Genomic DNA, 25,623 nt, shown 5'->3' on the forward strand with positions numbered 1-25,623 from the left:
TCATGACTTCCTGGGCCCTATCCACAAACAGGAATGACAGATGCTGGTAACTGTCCTGGCTCTGCAGCTATAAGGACAATCCGTTGAAGTGTGATCAGATATATTATTCACAATCTATGCTCAAGTTGAAGGTGCACAACCAACTGCATTCATTACAGGGGATGTGACCAGGAGTCCTCCAAAAGAATTCACACTTCAAAACAGTCATCCGGGCTTGGGAATACATGGAGATCTTTCTCTTTTAAGGTTATGAATACCAAAGCTAGCACCAAAGTGAGCAGCACAGGTGATTACTAAAGCTCCAAATAGCAATAGTTTGTGTTGGAAGTGATGCCACTTAGAGCAAGCCAGAAGAGTCTCTCATACAGACCCAAACACCAACACACCAAAAGGCATGCATCATGATCCAGACTGCCGGCAGAATCAGCAGACGTAGGACTCCTAAAACAGTCACTACATAAAACGGCATTAGATGCACAGGTTAAAGTTCAAGATGGGACAGAAATCGTGCATCCCATCTTAAACTTAGAAGGGGGGATCGTCCCTGTACTGAAATGTTTTTTTTATTGTCCCTTTCACTAGTAAAGTTCAGGTCTAGTCAAGAGCACTGCAAAGACAGTTTCTCCCCCTTTAAGTTTTCCAGTAAGAGAAACTGCGAGCTCTAAGTCACGACAAACAGTAACCACATCAAGAAGACCATGATCCTTGGTGGTGGCATTCCAAGCAAGTGCAAACGCCAAATCCCCCATTTAACTCATGGGCGCACACAGTAAAACTAGCTGGGCAGGTGCAGTACCATGGGATTAGACTTACTAAAGGTCCTCTGCAGCAAGTAGGCTTTGTAGCATACAGGTTTAGGTTCTGACTACCTCCCAGATTACCTAGCTGCTGGAGCAACGAGAACAGAATAAGCATACAGTTATCCACCCATCCCATGATAGTGTGTGTTGGTACATCCCCATCAACAACAGCTTCACCTGAGGAAAGGTCTAGGACTACAGCAATTGCTAATGAAGGCTACCTTCAATGGCTTGGCAGCATCAAGCCCACAACTCCAATCCTGGCCATTCTGTACTTTGTTTTGAAATAGTCCCACAATTCTGTCTCCCTGGGATGGACAAGACTTAGCTGGCTTCTCACTTTCATCTTGCCCTACCGGGTTCATCCAGTGCTTGAGCTTCTACTCAGACTCTGATCATCTAGGTCAAAATCAAGTCTACAGCCCTCTATGTCACAGAACCAGGCTATGTCTAGAATTTGAATTTAACTATCTCCTCATAAAACTGCACTGGAAAAATAAATAATCCATTACGCATAATGGGATAATATTCCTATTGTCTCTCTGCATCTGTTTCATCAATACTTACAGAATAATAACATTTTGTGTAACTCTGTACTTCCTTTGTTTATATCACTGTTACTGATTACAGACACTATTTTCTTGTCTATGTTAAAGTATCTTGAGGAATAAACCCCTCAAGCCATCCATATTAAAAAGGATTACTGGGGTTCAACCTGCAACCAAAGATGAAACAAATAGGGAACAAACCTCCCCACTATCGCTACCAGATTAACCAAGAGAAACGCATCAAGAGATGTTTTTGGAGTATGGGAATCTAGTGCTCTTGCACTCACAGGACTGACAATTCACAAAGATAAAATCCTGTTTGTATTACAGTTACCATTCCTTTTAAATGCGTTAATCTGAAACAATTCATATGGATTCTACTCAATGCACTGTGTCCTATGAGAAAGTTTACCTTCAGAATGTTTACACAGCAGTACCTCTGAATAAGTTTTCTTTTGCAGCTCTTACTAAACCCTGGCATGCAGTGCCTTTAACCACTGTAATGTCACTGATGCAGGTTTCACCAGAATACACTTTTTGTAAAAATTGTTCGTAATTTTGATTTCTAGTCACTGAAGTTTTAAAGAACCCTCTGACCTGGCTGACTTCAGTGGATTATTAACACCTGTCCCCTTTGTTGAAGTATATGGACACCTGCCATGCAAACCTGCAGGCATAGTGTAGTAAGTAACCATTACACTTTAACGGATGCACAGCACTTCTGCCCTTTGATGAAATTCAAAAGGACCATTAAAGCCTCAATTATAACTGCACAAATTTAGAAAGGATTTTACAAAAGGAATAAAAAGTATCTTCTGGATAAACTGGCACCATTAACAATACAGTTGCTAAAGGCACTGCATATGCCATTGTGCCACAGTTCTCAACAAATCAGTGACAAATCTAAAAGAATCAAGAACAAATCCAGAAATAATTGGAGACAATCAGGGACTCTTTTAAAACATAAATACTATTAACTGGAGACACTGACAGAATAAGAGAATGCAAACTAATACATTTTCTGAAGTAAAAGAAGCCTGCAACTCTGATTATTGTCATTTATAAAATGTAATTCACCACCATTTGAACCAAAATCAGAGATATTTGAGAGGTATGCATGGTGCAGGTAAGCACATTTGAGTAGTGTGAAACACTAAAGAAATTTAGCAGTGAACCACGATCCTATTACAGGTCACACTACCCATCAATAATTATGAAAATGCATCTAAAACCATTACTAGTGGCATAAACAATCTAGGAAATACTTTTTGAATTTTAAACTCAAAGTAATGCATGATGTGACTAACTACCTATAGGTATATTCAAAAACGAATGTAAAATGATACCTTTGACATCAATTTCAGTCCCCTTTCAATTTTAGGAGGAGGTTTTTTCTCCAAGATTCCTGTCTCATAGGGTGACACGATTGCTGGATTGATGAACCTTAAAAACATAGCACTGCCCACTGCACCAATGCTGTTCTGAGGAAAGCGTTGGCTGACAACCTGGAAAGCAATGCAAATAATTAGTGAGAAAATAACATGCACTTTATAACAGTATCTGTGATTTAACATCCTGCTAAAATTCTGAGAAGCAATACTTTTAATGTACAAAACTTAAGCCCTGTTGCTAACCTATAAATCTGAGTAAAAACCAGACACTGTGTAATCATCTTCTTTAGGTAAGCAATCACCCATTTATTAAAACAGCTTAAGAATCGATACTTTCCTTACAAGCAACACAACAAGGCTATTAAATATTCCAAAAACTATTAACACTTTCAAGATGCCTGCACACTATTCAACAGCTATGTATCAGCTCTCCCAGTGTGAAAAAAGAAAATGAATGACAAGGGCCAGACACTCATTCACATTTAGTAAATTCAGTTACTGGCTAGGAAGTACACTGCCTGGATGCCGGCAGAGGAGAAACTAAGAGAGCCTGAAAGAAAATCAACTAGAAAAGCTTAAGAGAAAACAATGACTGGGAGGAATCCTGCAGTTAAGCAAAAACAGGTCATGCTCCTGCTTTGGTACAAGAAATGGCTTCTAGCAATCTCTAGGAAAAAATAAATCAAATATGCACAGAGCTGAATAAAATGAAGTATATCAACTCAAACAAGAAAAAGGCTGAAAAAAATGGAAGAAGCTTTAAAAAGTTTTTCAGATCAGCTGATAAAACTGCAAAAATTACAGGTGAAAATGAAGGAAAGGGTGGCTGAGTATGAGACTTTGGAAGAGGAGGAGTTTCAAAAAATGATAGAATTACATGACAGAGCATGTAGGGAAAAACCTGGGATTTTCTCTTGTCCCAAAGAAACTGTAAGGAACAGATTATTTATTTTACGAAAGCACAAATAAGCAACTGAACTGGTATTCCACAGCAGTATTTGTTAATTGAAAGGGCACATCATGTGTATGCTAAAAACCTGCCCAGTGGAAAGGAAGATAAGACCTGTATTAGTGCAGATGGAATCCTACCAGCAGAAAAAGCAGAAACTGTGGTAAAACGGTAAGTATTAAAAGTTGGAGACAAAAGTGCTTGTTGAAAATGATTAGTCACTGTACACCAGTCAGAAAAGAAACATATTTATTCCAGCAGTCAGGGAATGTCAAGAGGCTGGTGTGAGAGTCAAGCTGCTCCATCCAATAGTCTTCAGAATACCTTTTCTACTGGGGGGGGCAAAGTTATGTCTGATGTGGAATAGACTAAGCAGGAAATACAAAAGTTTGTCTAATAAAAGTGAGCAATCAAGCAGAACAGGACACTGTTTCTAATTCTTCTGATAATTAAGCACTTGGACAGACTTTGCCAATGAAACCTTTTCTAATGTTCCAAAGGAAAATGCTTAAAAGACTGTGAAAGCAAAGGAGTTGACTTGAAGAATCAGGAGTACTTTGGTAACGAACTAGAGTCTGGAGTTGAAAGATGGAGATCAACAAGAAGACAACCAACAACATGGAAAATAGTGAATAAATGTGAGATTAATAATCATCAACTGCATTTGTTAAATATGACTGTATATGAAAAGGTGGTAAGAATGAACTTCTGCTGACCTTGTTAAACTTGTGGGGAACTGAAAGGCATTTGCCTCACTTCATGTCGATAATGTCTGGAAGGACACTATGGGACAAGGAAGAGGAATGAAAAAGGTAACGTAAAACAATTTATGTTCATAACAGTAATTCTACAAAAACATCTCATGATGTAAATTGCATGTTATACAGTAAAGCATTTTAGTTACGGTTGTATGTGATAATGACAATTAAGTAAACAGATGCCTTTTTTTCTTCTTTCCCCTTTAGTATTAAGAAATGTAGGCATTACAATGCAAAAACCAAAAAATAAAGAAAGAAAGAAAGAAAGAAAGGCTAGAAAAGAGCATGTCTAAGTTAACAGACTGTAATCTTGAGCTGCTGAGGTGGATGATAGGGTGCAAATGCACACAGATGAAAATATATGTAGAGCTGATATATTTTCTCTTACTTCTTCATAGGTGAATGTCTAGCTTAAGACCCTTTGCTTTATCTAATAAACTGTAAGGGAAACAAGAAAATAAGAGAACAGTTATGTAAAGAAATGTTTTCCTTTAATAATAAATGCTTCAGCATGTCTTTCGAAGCCTGCAGTTGAAGGGTACATTTTTCTTTACTTTTCATATTTCCATGGAGACAAGCTGATTATAGGGCAATAAAAAGCACTGGTTTATTTAATCCCAAACGTTAATGATTTTCTGAAAGCGTAAAAGTTGTTTTATACATCTGAGAGGGAAATAATGAAAAAACACAAGACACCAACTAGTTTAAATAGAAGCACTAGCAGCAACACGCATCTTACCATGGGTAACCTTAACTTTATGTTAGATCAGGCCTGCTTTTGCAACTGTCTGCTTGGAACAAATACTCCTATTAGGAGTGTTAAACTTAATTATTTGAAGATGTACATAGTTTTGTGTGTTTGTATTAAGAGGTTATGGGGTATTCTAGGGGTGTCTTTTTATGGATTTCATTAACAGTAAAGTCTTGTAACACGAGTCATAGCCTCAAATGGAGATGAGAAAAAACTGTACAACAGATCAACCTGCCAAACATTAGTGGGTAAATGTATCAAAAAGCTGTCAAACATAACAGGTAGGAATGACTTCTTGTAATGGTGACACTTTCCATATTATTAGAATGTGAACTGCCTCACATGTACACACAAAAAGAAAGAATACTTATATAAAGAAATGCAGAGTGTAAATGGCAACACTACAAAAGAGTAAAATCTCTGCAGTCGCCGATGCAAGCAAGCAAAAGAAAATACGACAGCCCGAGAATACCGAGCAAAATATCTCGACATTAACAACAGTTAAGCAGTTGCAGTTTTGTTCCAATAAACAAACAATTACTGCAACAGCCTGGAGTTTACCATCTCAGGAAGAAGAGCGGAATTATATACCGCAGCAGTTAAGCTTTGTAGCTTCAGATGCTGTCGGAAAATTGATAAAAGGTACATTGAATATTTCAAGTAAGACTTTTGAGCCAGTTTATTATGATTTATTAATGAATGGTATGAGATTCATACCTTCTTTTAAGGATACTATTGTTGATATTATTACTGATGTAAAGCTCTTTGCTAGGAATGTGATGTTGCGAATGATGTTTAAACAATCTTGTACAACACAACAAATATGTAGAAGGTCTAGTACCTTTTTGCCCCAGTTGTCTCCGGTCTTAGTAGCTTTTATTGAGCTGGTTGAGTTGAAGCTTAGGGCCCTATATGCTACCAGTACTAAAAAACATATTAAATATAATCTATCTTACAAAGAATATAAAGCCCTAACATTTTTAAAGAATGACACTGATATTATAATAAAGCAGGCTGATAAAGGTGGTGCCACTGTACTTATGGATAAAATATGGTACAACAACAAATTCTCCACATTTTTATCTGATGGATGTACTTTTAAGAAGTTGACTCCTTTGGAAGTGAAAGACCAGATATCCCAAGTAAATTTAGCTATTTATGAAATGCAGTTGAATCAAGATATTAGCCTAGATTTATTGAGTTATTTTACTGTGTCATGTCCAAAAATTCCACAAATTTACGGGATACCTAAAATACACAAGTCTTTGGTAGACCCCCCCATTGAGACCAATTGTTTCGGGTAAAGGCTGGGTGACCGAACCAATATCCAAATACCTACAGTTAATGCTAGCTAAGTTTCTACCAAAATATGAGAGTATAATTAAAGACACTGTGCACTTTTTACAGAAACTTAATGTATGGTACAGAAACAATACTGTAAATGAGTATATTTTTGTTACATTGGATATTGTTTCGCTATTTACAGTGATCCCTATTGAATATGGTATAGAAAATATAAGGAGATTTTTATTAATGCAAAATGTTTCTCAATCTAGGGAAATTGAAAATATTTGCTCCTTATTACATATAGTACTAACGAAGAATATTTTTATATTTGGCAATGATGTTTTTCAACAGTTGACAGGTGTGGCGATGGGCACATCAGTTGCCAACACTTTTGCCAACTTAGTTCTATATATGTGGGAAAAGCAACACATACTCAATAGTGAAATGATTCATAGTAAATATATAGAATGTTATAGTAGATTTGTTGATGATTGTTTTTTTGTATGGACTGGTAGTGAAATAGAACTTAATAATTTTTTTAACCTATATTAATAGTTCAACTTCTTTCTTAGAATTTAAGATGTCTTACTCAAATAAGAGTATGGTATTCTTGGATGTTGACATTTATAGGAAAGCGAACAATCTTGAGACTATGATACATAGGAAGGCAGTGCATGCAACCAGGTACTTAAGAACAACTAGTATGCACCCGCTGCATGTATACAAAGGTATCTTAAAATCACAGATGATTAGAGTGAGTAGATTAACTTCAGAAGAGACTTGTTTTTTTGAACAATTGGTGGCCATGAAGGATGAATTTATTAATGATGGTTATTGTAGCAATGATGTAGACAAGATTTATAATGAAATATTGCAAAAACGGAAAAATGTCTATTGTCCAGTCTTCACCTCTGTTCAAAGTCAGGAAGTTGAGCAGGTGTTAGAATTGGATAGGCCTTATACTGACAATACATTGAGATTTGTCACTACATTTAATGGCAATACCAAGGATGTATGTAATATCATACATAAAAATTGGGTAATATTGATGGCAATGCCAGAATTGCAACATGTACTAGGTCCGACACCTAAGTTTGCCTTTAGAAACGGACAAACTCTTAAACAAATGCTTTGTTATAAGGACTTTGGTAATGGAAAGAAACCTGTAAGTAATAGGATAGGAACGCATAAGTGTCTTAAATGCACATGTTGCGCAGATATATATGAGGGGGAAGACAATTTTCAACATCCTGTAACCCATGAGAATTTCTCCATTAGATGTAATGCGGATTGTACCACCACGAGGTTAGTATATTTAGCTACCTGCATGGAATGCAATGCGTTCTATGTAGGTAAAACTACAAGAAGGTTAAAAGATAGAATAATAGAACATAAGTCCGAAATTAAGAGAAAAGTTGAAACTAATGGCCTATATAGACATTTAATGACTTATAGTTCACATTCTTTTAAATTTAGATGTATTTATGTTTTGAATATGGGTATGAGGTGGGGAGATGTGGATAATCAATTACAACTGAAAGAGTATGAATGGATTATACGGTTGCAGGCGGATAAAATGCCTGGCTTGAATAATAAAGTAAGTTTGAAGCCAATATTAGTTAAAAAACAGAGGGAAAATGTCTAGTTTTTATATGTTTTTTATATATATATATATATATATATATATATATATATATATATATATATATATATATATATATATATGTGTGTGTTTTTAAATTCTAATGAGATATGTTAATTAGTTTCTTTTGTATGGCTGGTTTGTTCATGTGACTGTAATGTTTCTCCATTTAAATGTGATGAATAGACATTAAGTTGTATGCTGATGAAGGGTATAGACCTGAAAGCTTCGTATTAAAAAGTTTTACGTTTGGTGATTACAGAGTGTCTTGGTTGAACACTACAAAAGACACATTTCCAAAGAAATTACCATGCAAATGTGATAAAGAATTTCAGGATGAATATTCATAAGAATATCAGGGGAAAGGAAAACAAAAGTACTTTAATTACTTCAGAAAAAGAGACGCTGACAGCTGCAAAAATCCAACAAGGCCTTCACTAGTGCAAAAACACAAGCACTTTCACAAAATGAGCTTCCTCAGGTGTACATCAAGCACTAATGAGACACACCTATATATACAAAGTACAAATCATATGATGCAAAACAATCAACTTCCTGCTTAAAAATTTTTTAACGTATATATTTAAGCAAAAATTTTTTAAGCAGAAAATTTTTTAAGCAGGAAGTTAATTGTTTTGCATCATGTGATTTGTACTTTGCATATATAGGTGTGTCTCATTAATGCTTGATGTACACCTGAGGAAGCTCATTTTGTGAAAGCGCTTGTGTTTTTGCACTAGTAAAGGCCTTGTTGGATTTTTGCAGCTGTCAGCGTCTCTTTTTCTGTGGTTTTGACATTTATCTTGTGTTTGAGACGTTTTGTGTGGATTATACTGGCAATATTTCTTGTTCTTACTTTAATTACTTGTTAGAGGAAGTCTACAATTAAAAAAGTAATAATGGTATATTTGTGGTAGCAACGGGCTACTGGCAAGGGAGGAGGATTATGCTGATATGTTCTTATATTCCATCTAAAACTGATATTATGGAGCATAACATAATTTTGGGAGAAAAATCAACTTTCAGCAGGAAAATGTATTTATAGGTGGTGACTGGATTTGATTTGCAACAATGAGGATGCATCTGGGGAGCCTGTAAGGGAAATGTAACAGGAAAGGGTAGATATCTGAAGAAATTTATTAAAATACTTGAAATGGATGATGTGAATTCAATAGTAGGAGCTCAGAGATAATTTAATTATTATTCCCCAGGGTACAATGACTAGACAAATTACATTTCACAGGAACATAAGAGTTTAATTGACAGATTTGACATGCATCCAATAACTATTTCAGATCATGTACCAATACCAATAATAAACAAGATAAAAATGCAGGGTAATGAAGTAAAAATGAGACACCAGCACTTACCCACCTACCTATGAAAAATGGAGGAATTTAAAGACTAGGTAGTTTAAATTACTCAGGAGTTATTAGGTAATATAGAAAGTACTCCAAAAGTTATAGCTAGTAAAGAAAGAACTCCAAAAGTTAAAGCTAGTGAGTGGGATAAAATGAAAGTAGAGTTTAAAATAGGGTAGAAGAGAGATGGTTAAGATGTAACAAGAATTATTTAGAGGGGCTGAACATGTTAATTTCAGAATATGGGAAATCTCACAGAGCAAGAGAAGGAAGAACTGTACAGTGCTAAAGAGAAACAAAGGAGTACCTGCATAATATGCACGACTTTAGAAAGATTGCTATTAAGCAACTGTTTTCTGATAACTCCAGGCACAAAAACATTTAGTGCAACAACACAGGCAACAGAAAGTAGAAAGGGTCATTGCCAAACTTAGGGAGCCTATAAAAAGAAAAATAACCAGATATCCTGAAGAGGTATTAAAGATGTTTTGGAAATGTTATGAAAATTTGTATAAAGTAGTGAAATTAGGAAATCGAGAAAAAGCAGAAATGGAAATATTTATGGAAGACTTAAATATACCAAAGTTAGAGGTAGATGAGGTTCATCAATTAATGCTTAAGGTAGGAGGAGATGAGATAAAAAAGTGATATAAAACCAATCATCAGGAAAGTCTCATAGATGGTACCCTGGTGGAAGCTTGGAAGCTAGGAGGAAAAAGTGGGATACAGATCTGGAAGGTTTTGTTTAACAGTATTTTAAAATGAGAGGCAACATAAAAAAAAAAAAAAAAAAAAAAAGTTGTAGTGGCTGCAAAACCTAAAGATGGTAAAAACGCATCACATCCATCTTCATATAGGCCCATTTCAAATTTAAACCTCGATTATAAAGTGTTTGTGTCTATAACGGCTAATAGAATGGTAAAGAAGTTGCCATACATGGCTACAGATTACTATGGCTTTGTGGAGAGGAGACAAATATTTGACAACATTAATACAACAATGATGATCCACAGGGGAAAAGAATGAGAGAAAATACTGATGCTGTTGATGGGTCTTGATGCACAGAAAGCATTCGACACAGTAAGCTGGGATTTTATGAGGACAATGGAAGATTTTGCATTTCCTAATAAAATAAGGTTCATTAGGATATATGAGGGACTGGAGGCGAAAATCAAAGTGGGAAGGTTCCTCTGATAAGTTGTCTCTTAACAGAGGAACCAGGCATGAGTGTCTTTTTACCCCTTTATTTGCTTTATATTTAGAGCCACTGGCAAAAAAATAAGGGACTCAGAAACTGAAGGACATAATTGGTAAGGTAATTAAGAAAAGTTGGCTTTATTTGAAGATATCATTTGTATCTGATAAAACCAGAAAAGTATAGCTCAGTGTTGTGGAACATTCTGAGACAGTTACATGTTTTTTTTTTTTTTTTTAATATATAAAATTTGTGAAGCTAAAACAAAAGCTACAGCTTTAAACTATGTACCCATCCATGAACTGCTTCAGCAGTACCCATATTTACAGGGACACAATAAAATGGAAGTATTTAGGAGTATGGGTTAAGAAGGATTTTGTTATGGCAGCTAAGGATATGTGGGAAGAGACTAAGCAAAAGATAACAGAAAAACTGTGAAACTGGAAGCTCTTTGCTATGCATATGAACAGCAGGATACAAGCAGTAAAATATTTTTAGACCCTCTAGGTTTATACACAGGTCAGGCATATTTTTATCAACCAAAGGAGAAGTTGTTGACAGTAAGTAAAAAGTTGAAGGAATTTATCTGGGATGGGAAGAGGGCAAGATTCAAGTGGGATAAGTTGATCCTTCCAATATAGCACAGTGGTTTAAGATTAACTGATCTGAAGGGATATTTTAGAGCACATCCATCATTCGTATACGTAACACAAGCAGAAAGCTACACTTCAAAGCAGAAAGGGATTATGATGAAAGAGTGGTGAAATTCAAGAAATAAAGAGTGTGTGGGATGCTAGATGCAGATCCTTAAGGAGAATAAAGGACTGTTGTGTAAAAGCTTACAATAACTTTAGATGTTCTTCTGTTCTATATGTTGCTGTATCCATAACACAAGAGAGTCTGCCTCTGGTCGACTCTTGTATGTCCGGCCATTACACAAAAGACAGATGCTACTGCTAGGGTGCGTGCGACCTCCCGCGTCACTCTCTGTGGATGTTGGTCAAAAACAGACATCGGGTACAAAACGGATGTCAGCACGTACCTACCTCAGAACTGAATGCCACCAGAATATGCAACTATGGAGTGGGTACTCAGGAGTCAGGCAAGTCTCAGTGGGAAGGCAGGGAGGGAAACTATACAGCAGCATATACAAGAGAAGGGCATCTAAAGATCTGGTAAGATTTTACACAACAACCCTATGTCCTTCTATTCATAAGCTGCTGCATCTATAACACAAGGGAGAGTGCAAAAGCTCCTGTATTAGGAATTGGGAGGAGGAACAGAAACATTTTCCACAAACCCATGCAAGATGGCTCTGGCATATTCTGCTCTGGCTCTAGAAACGATGTCCAACTTGTAGTGGTTGGTAAAGATATGGACAGAAGACCATATAGCTGCTTCTAAAAAAGCAGCTGTATCCAGACCTTTGTAGAAGGTCCCTGAGGAACACACTTCCCTGGTGGAGTGTACCTTTACTGGGAAGGGGAGCCTTCTGCCATGGGTTGTATAACAAAAGGAGATGGATTTAGACATCCAGGATGATATGGTTTGCTTGGAAACAGGGTGTCCCAGGGCTCTTGGGTGGCAGGAGATGAAAAGCCTGTCTGATTTACGGACGGGTTTGGTCTTAGCCAAAAAGTACCCGAGTTGTTTGTGAACACCAACAAAGGAATGTAGTATCTTTCAGCCGGGTTTTGGAGTGAATGGAAGAAGCTGGGTAGGTTCATGGTCTGATTCAGGGGCAGCTCACTGACCACTTTGGGCATGATGGTAGGGTTGGTGCACAAACACACCCTGTCCTTATGGAAAAAGTACAGTTGTGTACACTTACCATAAATGTAGATGTTCAGGTGTATTCACTGTTGCAGTCATCACATTTGGGTTATCTGCTTGCAATAGCACTCAGTCGGCCTGATTATCAAAGTCTTGGGTCCTGCGTCGGTCACTGTCTCATCTTCCATGACGTCAGGTACTCAGGGGTATAAAGCATGCAGCCAACACCATTACATCAGTTTTTCTTGCCCCAGACGTCAGGTGCCACCATAATGGGAAGCAATTATATACAAGGTCACACCGCCAACAAAAAAGCAAATACACCAAAAAGCTTTAAGGATAGTAGACAAGAATAGAGGTACAGTCAACAGAAGTCAGGGGGCTGGAGGGAGGGTAACCAGGACTGCAACAGTGAATGCACTCAAACATCTACATTTATGGTAAGTGTACACAACTGCACTATGTTCTTCGTGTTTCACTGTTGCAGTCATCACATTTGGGTAGATTCCCAAAGCTAAGGATGGGAGGAGGTAATTAGAAAGCATTACAACCAGCTATAAGGCCCTGCAAGACTGCAGAGACAAAGCAAGCTCTGCATTTAGAAAAAATTGGCAAGTGGCAATGCTTGGTAAAGGTATGTACAAAACTCACGGTAGCAGCTTCTAGGATGCCCCTGGTAGGCAGCTCTGGTTGAATGTGATCTTATCCCCTGTGGGGTAGGTTTTCCATGGTACTTATATAGCAGAAATGAATGCAATGGCCTATCCACTTAGAAATGGTTTGCTTTGAAATGGCCTTCCCCTCTGCCCCTGCAGCAAATGCAACCAGCAGCTGTTCAGATTTCCTGAGGTTTAGTACTGTCCAAGTAAAATTTAAGTTGTCTGTGCACGTCCAAACAGTGCAGTATTCATTCCCCTTTATTCTGTAGATTAGAAAAGAAGGTTGGCAAATGAAAGGACTGATTAAGGGCCACAATGGATACCACCTCAGGCATGAAGGAGGGGTTGGTCCTGAGAGACACCCTGTCCACATGAAAGATGATGAAAAGCTCCACTGCCATGAGAGCCTGTAATTCAGACACCCTTCCTGCTGAAGTGATGGTTAGAAGGAAGGCTGTTTTCCAAGAAAGGAATTTCAACTCTGCATTTGCAGCTGGCTCAAAGGGAGGAAGAGTGAGCTTTTGCAATACAAAGTTAAGGTCCCAGGCTGGATTAGGGGCTCTCCTGGGTGGTCTTAAGTTTTTGGCTCCTCTGAGGAATTGCTTCAGCAGTGGATGAGAGAAGAGGGGTGGTTCTGTACTGTAATGAGCTGAAATGGCTGAGGCATGAATTTTGATGGAGGAAAAGGAAAGGCCCTTGTTAAGCATCTCAGTTAAGTATTAAAGAATCTGAGGTAAATTGGGCGCTGCTGTGCCCATCCCCTGAGTTTGACTCCAGGAACAGAATCCTTTCCATTTTTCAACATAGGATTTTCTACTACTACACCTCTTTGCCTCCAGAATAACATCCATCACTTGCTTACTGAGGGATGGTAACAGAGAGATCAGGTAATTAGCCAGACTGCCAGGTTCAGAATTTGAAGCTGTGGGTGCAGAATCTGGCCCTCCTGCTGGGACAGCAGGGCTCTGAGGCAGGTGCCATGGTGCTAGCAGTGACACACTGCACAAGAGTGGGTACAAGTGTTGGTGTGGCTAATATGGTGCAATCAGTATTGTCCTTGGTTTGTCCCGTTTGATCTTTAGTAGTACCTTGGAGAGGACGGGTAGAGGGGGAAAGGCATAAACTGATAGGTTTTTCCAGTTGAAGGACAGGGCATCCACTTTCCAAGCTTGTTTGTGGGAAGTCCTTGTGCAGAATTTGTCCAACTGGTAGTTCTGGGGGGAGGCAAACAGGTCCATCTCTGGCTTCCCCCTTTGTTTCTCAACATGTTGAATATCTTTGGTTCCAGTTTCCACTCGTGTGGGTCCATGAGATTTCTGCTTAGGTCGTCTGCCAGTGTATTTAGCTTTCCTGGCAGGAATTGAGTCTACAGGTGCACTTTGTAGCTCAAGGCTGTGTTCCACAGAGCCATGGCTAGTCTGCAGAGAGGGTATGAGTGGGTTCCCCCCTGCTTGTTTATGTACCACATAACAGTGGTGTTGTCCGTCTTTACCAATAATTGTCCTGGAAGAATGTGGTCCTTGAAGGCTGTGAGAGCATTCTGTACAGCTAATATTTCTTTTTGATTGATATGCAGGTGCAATTGACTTGGGTTCCATTTGCCCTGAATCCACTTCCCTGCCAAGTGAGCCCCCCATGCATAGTCTGATGTGTCTGTTGTTAGGGTTTGGACGGCAGGGGGTAGAGTGAATGGCAGTCCCTTGTTTTGGTGGCAGGCCTCTGCCCACCAAAGGAATTCTATCTGTAGACAAGATATGTTAGGAATCATTGAGTCTAGATCCTGAGAATGTTGGCACCATAGGCTTTTTAGATACCATTGTAGTTTGCTCATATGCAGTCTTGCATATGGAACTAGTAGAATGCAGGAGGCCATGAACACCAGGGATTGCAGTATTTTCTTTGCAAATAGCTGGGTCTTTGTGGCCAGTAGTTTGAAGTAGGCTGTCAAATGAACGTATTTCACTAGCATGAGGTAGGCCATCTGGGAAGTTGTATTCAAGCTTGCTCCCAGGAATACAATTTGTTGGCAGGGTACAAGATGTGACTTCTTTTCATTTATGGTGTACCCCAGAGAAGTTAGCAATTTCTGTACAAACGCCAGATGATTCAATAGGATGTCCTGGCTTTCTGCCTGAACTAGACAATCGTCCATGTATGGATATATTTGGATATGTCTTTGCCTGCAAAATGCAATGAGTGGAGCTAGGCACTTTGTGAATACCATGGGCGCAGTAGATAAGCCAAAGGGCAGTGCAGAGAACTGATAAGTGCATGTAGCCTGCTTTGAAGCGTAGGTGTCTTCTGAAAGATTCCCTTATTGAGATGTGCAGGTAGGCAGTCTTTAAATCCAGTATGGCAAACCAGGCATCCTTACCTAGCATAGGAAGCAGCTGGTAAAGAGTTAGCATCTTGAATTTTGGGATCACCAAAAATGTGTTTAGGATAGAGAGAGTCCAGGATAGGACGCCAGGAGTCATCTTTCCTGGGCACCAGGAAAAGTCTTGAGTAGAAACCTTGCCCCCTTTCCTCTTCCGGAACAGGTTGAATAGCCCTGATGCTTAAGACAGAGATTTGCTTTTGAGCCTCTGCCCACTGATTTGGGGGTAGATCTGGCCAACCGTGTGGGGCTGGTAAGGAGTGGAAGTGGAATCTGTATCCTTGGGAAACTAAATTTAAAACCCATTTGTCCTGGGTAATGAGTTCCCAATTTTTTGCCTGCAGGGCAATCCTTCCCCCTAAAGGAACAGTCAGTTGTGCAGGGCTTGGAAGATTTAAAGTTTCATTGAGACAGTTTACCATAGGGGGGGGGGGGAGTCTTACCACTCCCTGCTTTGGAAGTGGAAGCCCCCCACTGCTTAGTCCTGTGAGTACCTTGGGACTGAAGCCTGGGTGTTCTGCTGGTTCTGGGTTTGGACTGAGAATGCCTGGAAGAGGCAGGAAAGGATCAATTTTTAGAGGGCCAATACCTACTAAATCTGGGAGGCTGTACTTGCAGGAAATCTTTAACAGTTTGCATAGATTTAGCTTTTTCCTCCATCTTTTTAAGTACTACTACTGCTTTGTTGCCAAACAGGCGAACTTGGTTTAAGGGAACATCCAGCAATTTAGCTTTAACGTGATCTGGCAAAGATTGCTCCTTAAGCCAAGCATGCCTTCTAAGTACAGACCCAGTCACAGTAGCCCTGCAAGATGCCTCTAGTGAATCAAAACCACATTGCAAAGCAAGTTTCCCAACTTGTTCAGCAAAATGCATTAAATCCTGTAAATAAAAAGTTATGTACTCAACATAACGTTCCATCTGAGTAGGTAAACTTCATTTGTCAGCAACCTATAGGTATCGGATCCATATCGGATTTGAGCCGGCAGCTTCAAACAGCTAAGATCCGAGCTCCAAGCTCCTCCCCTTTACCCATAACCCCCTGATATCCCTTCCTGACCTCAGATCGAGTTTGCTCATAAGCAGAAACATAAAGAATCACCTCCAAACTCCAACCTAAAGACAATCCGCCAAGACAAGCAGTATTGCTTTGAGTATCCATATGGATCAGGGGGAAGGAGGGGGGTCGGTTGCTGACAATGGAACGTTATGGTGAGTACATAACTTCTTAATCTGAAGTAGTTAACTTCATTTTTGCATCAACCTATGGGACAGAGTCCCCAGCTACCTAATTCTTGGGAGGTCCTCATGGAAGGATGTTCCGGAGCACTGCAGAGCTGAAGGATGGTTTATGAATGTATTAGGTGAAGCCTAAGTGGCTGCTGAACAAATGTCATCCGACACCCTAGATCGAAAAGCAGCAGAGGTAGAGATTGATCGAGTTGAATGGGCATGGACATCTTGAGGTGCAGACTGGCCTGAAGTCTCATAAGCCAGAAAAATACATTGTGAAATCCATCTGGACAAGGTGACTTTTGATACAGGTTTTCCCAAAGTGGGTTTAGCAAAGGATACAAAAAGCTGGTCTGATTTCCTGTGATCAGCTGTCCTGTGCAAATAAAACCTCAGTTCCCTATGTACGTCTAGAGAGTGTAGCTTGTATTCACCTTTATTCTGGTAATTTGGAAAGAATACTGGTAAATTAATAGATTGGTTGATATTGGACTCCGAAGCAATTTTGGGCAGAAAAGAGGGACTGATCCTGAGTGAAAGTCTATCTTCATGAAATATTAAGTACGGTGGCTTGGCACAGAGCGCTTGAAGTTCCGATACCCTTCTGGCCGAAGTGATGACAACAAGAAAAACTGTCTTCCAAGATAAGTATTTCAGATCCACTGAAGATGCAGGCTCAAAAGGAGGAGCTGTCAGAGAGTGAAGAACAAGAGTTAAGTCCCAAGGAGGGACTGCATGCTTAACTGGAGGCCTCAAAAGGAAAGTGCCTTTTAGGAAGGTCTTACATAATTTAGACGAAGTCAAAGGGCTGAGATCACTCCTGACATGATAGTGAGAGATTGCAGCCAGCTGCACCTTGACCGTAGAAGAACTAGCACCTTGGTCAAATAAGCCTGATAGAAAATCTAACACCGCTGGCAGTGAAGCTGTAAAGGGATCTAAGTTTTGACGCTCTGCCCAAATAGAAAAACGCTTCCATTTGCTATTATAAATTCTTCTCATAGACGGCTTGTGCGTGGCTACCAGTATAGCCCTGACAGGGGACGAGATACCGGGAGTCCTAGCTATCAGTGGAACTGGATCAACCAAGCTGTCAGCTTGAGGTTGTCCAGGTTCGGAACTGAAAGGCCTGATGGGTGAGAGATCAGATCCAGGATGGGATCTAGAATCCATGGGGGATTCACTAGATGAGATCACAGAAAAGGGAACCAAGGTTGACGAGGCCAGAATGGGGCAATGAGGATAACTCTGCTCCCCAACCGTTGAGCTTTCTGTAAGAACTTTAGCATCAGGGGAAGAGGAGGGTAAGCATAAAGTAGACCGGGTGGCCAAACATGCACCAGAGCGTCGTTGGGGGAATTAGAGCGAAGTAGTCGCTGCACTTTGCGTTTGAAGGCGAGGCGAAAAGATCGCAGCGAGGTTGACCCCCCTTGGAGAAGATTAACTTTGCTAGTCTGGGGTTTAGAGACCACTCGTACGGTGAGAGAACAGTTCGACACAGCCTGTCTGCCAAGATGTTGGACCGGCGTGGAATGTGCGTCGCTATGAGAAAGCGGTTGTTGGATATCGCCCATTCCCACACTCTCATGGCCTCCCCACAGAGTGGATAGGACCTGGATCCCCCTTTGTTTGTTGATATACCAGAGAACTGACATATTGTCTGTTTGAATCGCAATTGTCCCCAAGGGAAAAAGGCTGTGAAGTGCTTGCAACGCCAATAGCACCGCTCTCATCTCTAGGACACTGATATGCAAAAGGGTATCCGAATGGGTCCACGTGCCTTGGATGGTCCTGCCCATGCAGTGCCCCCCCACCCAAGGCGAGAGTAATCCGTGGTCACCGTGGCTAGGGGATGGGACATAGAGAAGGGGTGCCCTTTCTGGAGGTCCGGGGACTGCAGCCACCATAAGAGGGCTTTCCTGCAGACCCTGCTGAGGGGAATGGGGAAGCTCATGGGATACCGCAGGAGGGACCACTGGACTTGCAAGGACCATTGAAGAACTCTCATATTCAAGCGCGCCGAGGGGAGAGGTTGATAGTTGCCGCCATAGAGCCTAACGCCCTCATGACCAATTCTGCAAAGGGAGCTGGGGATTGAAGAAGGGCCAATATGTGGAGTCTTAGCATTCAAAGCTGGTCTGGAGTCAAGAAGGCTAGAAGCTGGTTTGAGTTTAATCTGACTCCAATAAATTCTAGGATTTGGGTTGGAAGAAGGGAAGATTTTTTGATGTTGATCGTGATCTCCAGCCGGGGAACTAAACGGAGAAAGTAGTCTCTGGCTGCGCATAGTAGATGCCTGGTGGGGGCGGTCAGGAGCCAGACGTCCAGGTATGGAAAGACCTGAATTCCCTGGAGTCTCAGGTGGGCCGCTACAACTGTCAAGACTTTGGTGAACACCCTGGAGGCTGTGGTGAGACCAAACGGGAGGACCCTGAACTGGTAATGGCTGGCTCCCAGCCGGAAGCGGAGAAACCTCCTGGAGTGTCTGTCCATCAAAATGCGGTAGTATGCATCCTTGAGGTCTATGGAGCACATCCAGTTGTTCTCCTGTAGAAGTGGGAGAATGGATTGGAGAGTGGCCATCCAGAACTTTTCTTTGGCTATTGACAGGGTTAGGAAGGACAGGTCGAGGATTGGTCTTAAGTCCCCCATCTTTTGTGGCACCAAGAAGAACCTGGAGTAAAAGCCTGATCCGGACTGCTCTGGGGGGACGTGCTGGATTGCTCTTTTTTCTAGCAGCTGGAGGATTTCCTCGGCTGCCGCCTACCTCTCATTGGGTGGGACATCAGGGAGGTTCCGGGGAGTGGAGTGGGGATAGAGAAAAAGTATCTTGTAGCCTCTGGATATGATCTGAAGCACCCAGCGATCTGTTGTAATGGACTCCCAAGCTGCTAGGTGCCTCGAGAAACGCCCCCCGACTGCCTCCAGAGTGGAGCAGTCGGGTAACCCCTCAGGGTTGCTGCGTGGGCCGATCAGAGAAAGGTTCTCTGGACCCGAAGTTCTTCGAAGATGTTACGGGTAGACGTGGACGAGGCCACCGAGGCGGGCCAGGAATGCCGCCTCGATGACCTCGAAGGTGACCGGGTCTCCTCCGGCTCCGGCGAGAAACGAGGAGAATGGAGCCAGGAAGGAGAAGATCCGGAGGCCATAGGAGAAGCTCACTTAGATGGTGGAGCCAAGGAAGAGGTCTCGGCTTGTCTCTTGTGATGCTTCCGCTTCTCCTTCCTAGCTTCCCTCTCCTCTTGGCCAAGGGTGGGAGGGTGAGTCCCGGCCAGAGGGAGAGAAGGGGGCACTGCCGAAGCCTCGGCAGAAGCCACAGAGGGGCCAGAGGATGAAGCAGAGTCCGGGGGCAACAGTCCCGCCAGGATCAGCTTCGACCTCCTGTCCCTGATGGCCCCGGGGTTGAAAGCTGCACAAATAGAGCAGCCCAAAGTGAGATGTTCAACCCCAAGGCAAATAACACACCGAGTGTGGCCATCCGCCGGGGACAGCTTATGGCCACACTTGGTACATTTGGAAAAGACATCATCAACAATGTCCAGTACAGGGGGGATAGCTAAAGGCCTGTGTTGAGGCAGGAGTAAGAAATCCCTAAGCCTCTTTTTAGAGTCAGAGTAATCCTGGCTTTCCCAGCGAAAATGCTCCCTAAGAGTATGCAAGGTTTCACCAAAAGAGAAATCGTCTGGTGGGGAAGCAGAGGGAATGGAGTCCTCTGCATCAGAATCCTCATAGGTAGAGAAGGGTAAATCCTGGTCATCAGAGGAAACAAATTTCAGAATCCTGATCAGAAGAATCATAAGGAATCTCAGTCCTAGGTCTCTTAGAGGGGAAGGGTGGCTTCCCCTAATTAGAGTAATAAGGTCTTCAGCCATTCTTATCATGTGTTTTTTAGGCATAGTGGCCTGACCATGCGGTCTAGGCATGGATCGAGATTTAGGCCTTGAAGAAGAAGAAGATGGCATCGGTTTAATATGCAAGTCAGTAGGCCTCAATACACCCTCAGAAGCCGGTGCCTGCACAGCAGCTCCGGACCCATCCAAGGTAGAGACATCCGCAGGTTCCAAAGTTGAAGCATCTCGCAGCATACCGGACTCAGAATGGGTCTCAGCAGAGGCCTGCGAATCTGAAGCAATGGGTATCAGGGGCTGCGAAAGCACCTCACTGAGTACCGGCAAACTGGCGACTAGCTTAAGAAAAGCGTCGTCCGCAGCTTTGGACCTATGCGGTCTGTGTCTGTCTTTATCTTTGCGTTTTTTCGGAATGTCGGTAGTCGTGTGGCTTACCGAAGCTATATCTGGATAACTGAACAGAGTACCAAAATATTTAGAAGCGTAAATAAACTGAAGACAAATAGTTCGTTGTTTAAATAAGGCATACAACTGAATGTAGTACAAATGAAAACCTTTATGAGGTATTTGCTTTCCACAAGAAATACAATTATTAACTTTTACTGACATTGGTTTAGAGGCGAAGCCAAGGTGGTGCAATGGTAGCGTTGTTGCCTCACAGCAAGAGGTTCTCCTGTTCGATTCTCGGCTGGAGTGCCTTCTGTGTGGAGTCTGCATGTCCTCCCCGTGGTTGAGTAGCATTCGAAAGACATGTGTGAATGGGCGTGCCTTCGTTAAAGGTTGGGCTGGCAACTCCGCACCATAAAAAAAATACTGCCAATCATAAGCAGACCGGAGTTCCGCTGTGGCGACACCTAACCGGGAAAAGCCAAAAAGACAAACAAAAACTGACATCGGTTTAGAGCAAGAAAAAGTTTTCCCAATGGGGTACTTAGCTTAGTTGAAGGCGTCAGTTCTGAAACTTGAAAATGAAAATTTCAGGAGTCGGCCAACAGGCACTTGTGAACTGCTTCTGTTTCAGGCACCACACGATAAGAAAGACTGATGTAATGGTGTCGGATGCATGCTTTATACCCCTGACTTCATAGAAGATGAAACAGCAACCGACGCAGGACACAAGACTTTGATAATCAGGCCGACTGAGGGTTACTGCAAGCAGATAACCCAAATGTGATGACTGCAACAGTGAAACACGAAAAACATCAGTAAAAGGATGAGAGGCCATAAGAGCTTGTAGTTCCGAAATCCTTCTGGCTGAAGTTATGGCCACCAACAGTATAGTTTTCCATGTACACTGTTGGAGAGAGCATTCCTTGGCTGGCTCAAAGGGCGGGAGTGTTAACTTCTCTAGTACAAAATTTAGGTCTCAAGGATGGGCGTCCTTGGAGGTCTGAGGTATAGAACCCCTTTTAGGAAGAGTCTGACTTCCAACCTAGAAGCCAAATGTGGGGTAAGTGGCAGATATGCTGAGATGGCAGACAAATGTGTCTTGATGGAAGAATAAGAAAGTCCAGAATTAATCAATTCACACAGGTAGGAGAAGACCACTGGGGGTTCTACTACCAGTGGTTGTATGTTGTGTTTTTGACACCAGGCAAAAAATCTCTTCCACTTTGAAAGGTATGATTTTCTGGTAGTTGGTTTTAGTTAGTACTTATATACACATAATATGTGTAAATCCTATCCCAGGTTTTATGTCGGTAAGACAGAGACGGTTAAGGGACGGGATATATGAACACACATATCAAATACTAATAACACGAACAATGCATTATATAAGCATTCTATTGTTTGCCCGAGTTTTTCTGAATTTGAGTTTGCTATATTGGAAAGAGTGTCACAAAACCCAAGAGGAGGTGACTATAGAAGCCACATAGAGGAAAAGGAGGTAAGGTTGCAAATTACATTACAGGCAAGCCAAGACCCTGGGCTTGATGACAAAATTTCCATCAAGCCCTTGTTACATAAAAAAGCAGCTTTTATGAAATAATTTACACTTAGAAGTCTGTAGTTAGTTTTTTAAAAAAAATAGTTTATATGTAGTTTTATTAAAGATAATGTTTTAGCAGTTTACTTTTAACTAAGATATATTTTAAAGTTTATAAGGATGTGTTGCTTTATGTGGTTAATTGGATGATGTCATTTATTAATTTAGTATTTAAGGGGGAAATTGGATTAGAAATGGCAGATTCTGATGAAATCCCTTTTCAAAGGGAAGAAAGCGCTCAATCTGAACTTGTAGATTTACTTTAAATAAACTGGAGCTGTTCGTTTATCCAGCTGCAGCAGTGTTATTTTTGTTAAATTTTTGTTGAATTTTAACACTGGTTGGCTCTAGTTGGTGTTATATTGTTCTCAAGTACCACTGGAACTTCCTCATGTGAAGCTTTGCCAGGGGTACCGTGGGTATGGTGGATGCCACGAATCCCAGGCGTCTGAGGAAATCCCCTGGCTGACAGGGCTTTGAGGGGTAATAACTCCATGAAATAAGATTCGAATGCCACAATTTTCTCTTGGGGAAGACAAGCCATCACTTTTTTTCTGTTAGGATGCAGTATACCAGGAACACATGATCCTGTGATGGTACCAACGATGACTTTTTAGATTTATGGCGAACACCAGACTTCTCTAAAGGGAAATGGTGAAATCCAGGTGTTGTAGGAGCATTGGGGCTAAAGGGGGGTCTGAATGAGGAATATCATCTAGGTAGGGGGAAAAGCTGGATTCCCCTTGTCCTGACAAAGGCAATGACTGGTGCAAGGCATTTTGTAAACATTCTTGGGGCTGTAGAGAGACCAAATGGCAAAACACATTACTGAAAATTGCAGAACCCACGGAGAAGTGGAGGAATTTCCTGAAGACGGCATGGACTGGGATGTGTAAGTAGGCGTCTTTTCTATCCAAGGATACTAAGTAAGCCTAGGGAAGGATCAGCGGAAGAAGGGTAGGAAGGGTAAGCAACCAAAAGAAATGAACTTGGAGGAAGGTGTAGAGTTGGGACAAATCCAGGATTGGTGTCCAGGGACCTTTCTTCCTGGGGAACTGAAACATCCTGGAGTAAAATCCTTTTCCTCTTACATGTGAAGGGACTTCTTGTATAGTCCCTTGTGTGAGGAGTTCCTGAAGAATCTGTGGAAAGAAAGCCATTTGTTCTCGAGGGGGCTGAGGAATGCCTTTGGTGGTAGGTTTGGTCTCTCATGTCATGAAATATCCCTGTTTTATTAGACAGAGGACCCAAGAGTCCTGGGTGACCTGATTCCAAGCCTGAAGGGGGGAGAGACAGACAGAGAGGACAGAGAGAGGGGGAGATGCATGGAAAGTGGGGTTTCTGGATTCAGTACCTGATAGTTACAGGCTACCAGGCTTGCCCTGAAAGGGCTGTTGGGAGCAGAGGAGAAGCAATTTGGGAGGTGTAACTGTGGGGTTCACCCCCTGAAGAATCCTCCTCGGCAAAAGAGATGTCCTGGACAAGCTTACCCTTAGGGGTAGACATAGTAGGGGGCTGGCATAAGACCAGGAAGGCATTTAGAAGGCCTTGGGTGAAGGCCTGCCAGTCGGGAAGCTGTTCGGAGGCTGGAAGCATTGGAGAAGAAGCAAGGTGTTTGGTCTTTTTCTTTTTGTGCAACTCTGAAGTCTCAGAAATATGGTGAAGAGTCGGAGGGATGGACATAGGATAGCACTCCACAATGTCTGTGTGAATGTCCTCTCTAACTACAATTTGAGACACCCCACTCTGGCTCTCATAAATGATGAGCCTAGGTTCCCCTTCGGCGACCGATTCACATGCCTATGATTCCCTCTGGGATGTGCCCTCGGCTACTTTAGCGACTTCCTCCGGGGTACCCGCCAAAGGAAAGTCCGAGGATTTTGGCTCGGACTCCGGGTCTTCACTGGCCTCGAGAGGAGTGGCAGGAATAGAGGGTGCAGCAGTGGGTTCAGGCCTTAATTTTTTGGCCTTTTTCACTGGAGGCTCATCCAAGGAACCCAACGTCGGATCTATAGCTTTAGCTAAGCATTTCAGGTGCTGGTTCTCCAAGTACAGTTTTAATGCTGATAAGCAACTGTGGAGGGTTTGGGGGATGAAGGCTTCACAAACAGTACAAGTAATGTAGTCATGTTCTTAGCCTAAGCAAAACAGGCAGATCTCATGCATATCTTTATGTGGAATTTGCCTTCCACAACCCACTCTTGCCCTTTCTACCTGATGTGAAACCCCAAAGCAGTAGCAAAGGAAAAACAAAAATCCCTATGGGGTACTTATCAGAAGTCAGATAAGATGAGTTCACGTTTCCTTAGGAGCAACGACCAGAGCTGGCAGTCACACAGATGGCAGAAATGTTCTGAGGTAGGTGTGTGCTGATGTCCATTTTGTACCAGACGTCTGTTTATGACCAACATCCAGAGAGAGATGTGGGATGGTAGTATCTATCTTTTGCATAATGGCCAGATGTTCAAGAGTTGATCAGAAGCAGACTCCCTTGTGTTATGGATACAGTAGCACATGAATAGAAGGACATCAGTTTTTACACATCTGCTGCCTGTACAATCCACCAAGTTGCAAATGGGCTTTCTCTTTAGTAACTTCCATGTCTGTAAATCTTAGAATGTATATATGTAACTAATGTTTGTGATAAATGTAAACAGAAATTTAACTATTCTGTGCTTTACTGGAACTTAGTACAACGCAATGTAAGCAAATGGGGTTTTTCTCTCCAGACCTCCCCTGAAAATGGGTATCATCCAGTCAGACTTCCTCAGTAAACAAAGACAAATAACAAAAGTCATACAGACTGTTACATACATAAAGTAGTAGTAAATTTCCAAGAACTAAGCCAAATCAGGAATGGAGAAAGGAGACTGAATAGGGATGGCTGCAAGGTATTGGAAACAAACAGAGAGGGAAAGGTAACAGAAGGGGAAGAGTCCAAGAGGACATTTAGACTACAGGCTAGAGAAAGTACAGTTGTGTACACTTACCATAAATGTAGATGTTCGAGTGTATTCACTGTTGCAGTCATTACATTTGGGTTATCTGCCTGCAGGTAGTCCTC

At 41.6% G+C, this 25,623-nt stretch overlaps 1 protein-coding gene across 1 annotated transcript in view; it reads right to left on the minus strand.

The window, feature by feature from the left end:
* Positions 1-25,623, minus strand: part of NF1 (neurofibromin 1) — a 5,218,972-nt gene that overhangs the window by 1,970,744 nt on the left and 3,222,605 nt on the right. The window contains exon 31 of the mRNA XM_044054637.1: positions 2,695-2,853. Within this exon, the coding sequence (XP_043910572.1) occupies positions 2,695-2,853 (159 nt within the window). The remainder of the gene's footprint in view (positions 1-2,694; positions 2,854-25,623) is intronic.

Source organism: Protopterus annectens, chromosome 13.part0 (genome assembly GCF_019279795.1).
Source record: "Protopterus annectens isolate FY-2018-M chromosome 13.part0, PAN1.0, whole genome shotgun sequence".
Lineage (NCBI taxonomy): Eukaryota > Metazoa > Chordata > Ceratodontiformes > Protopteridae > Protopterus > Protopterus annectens.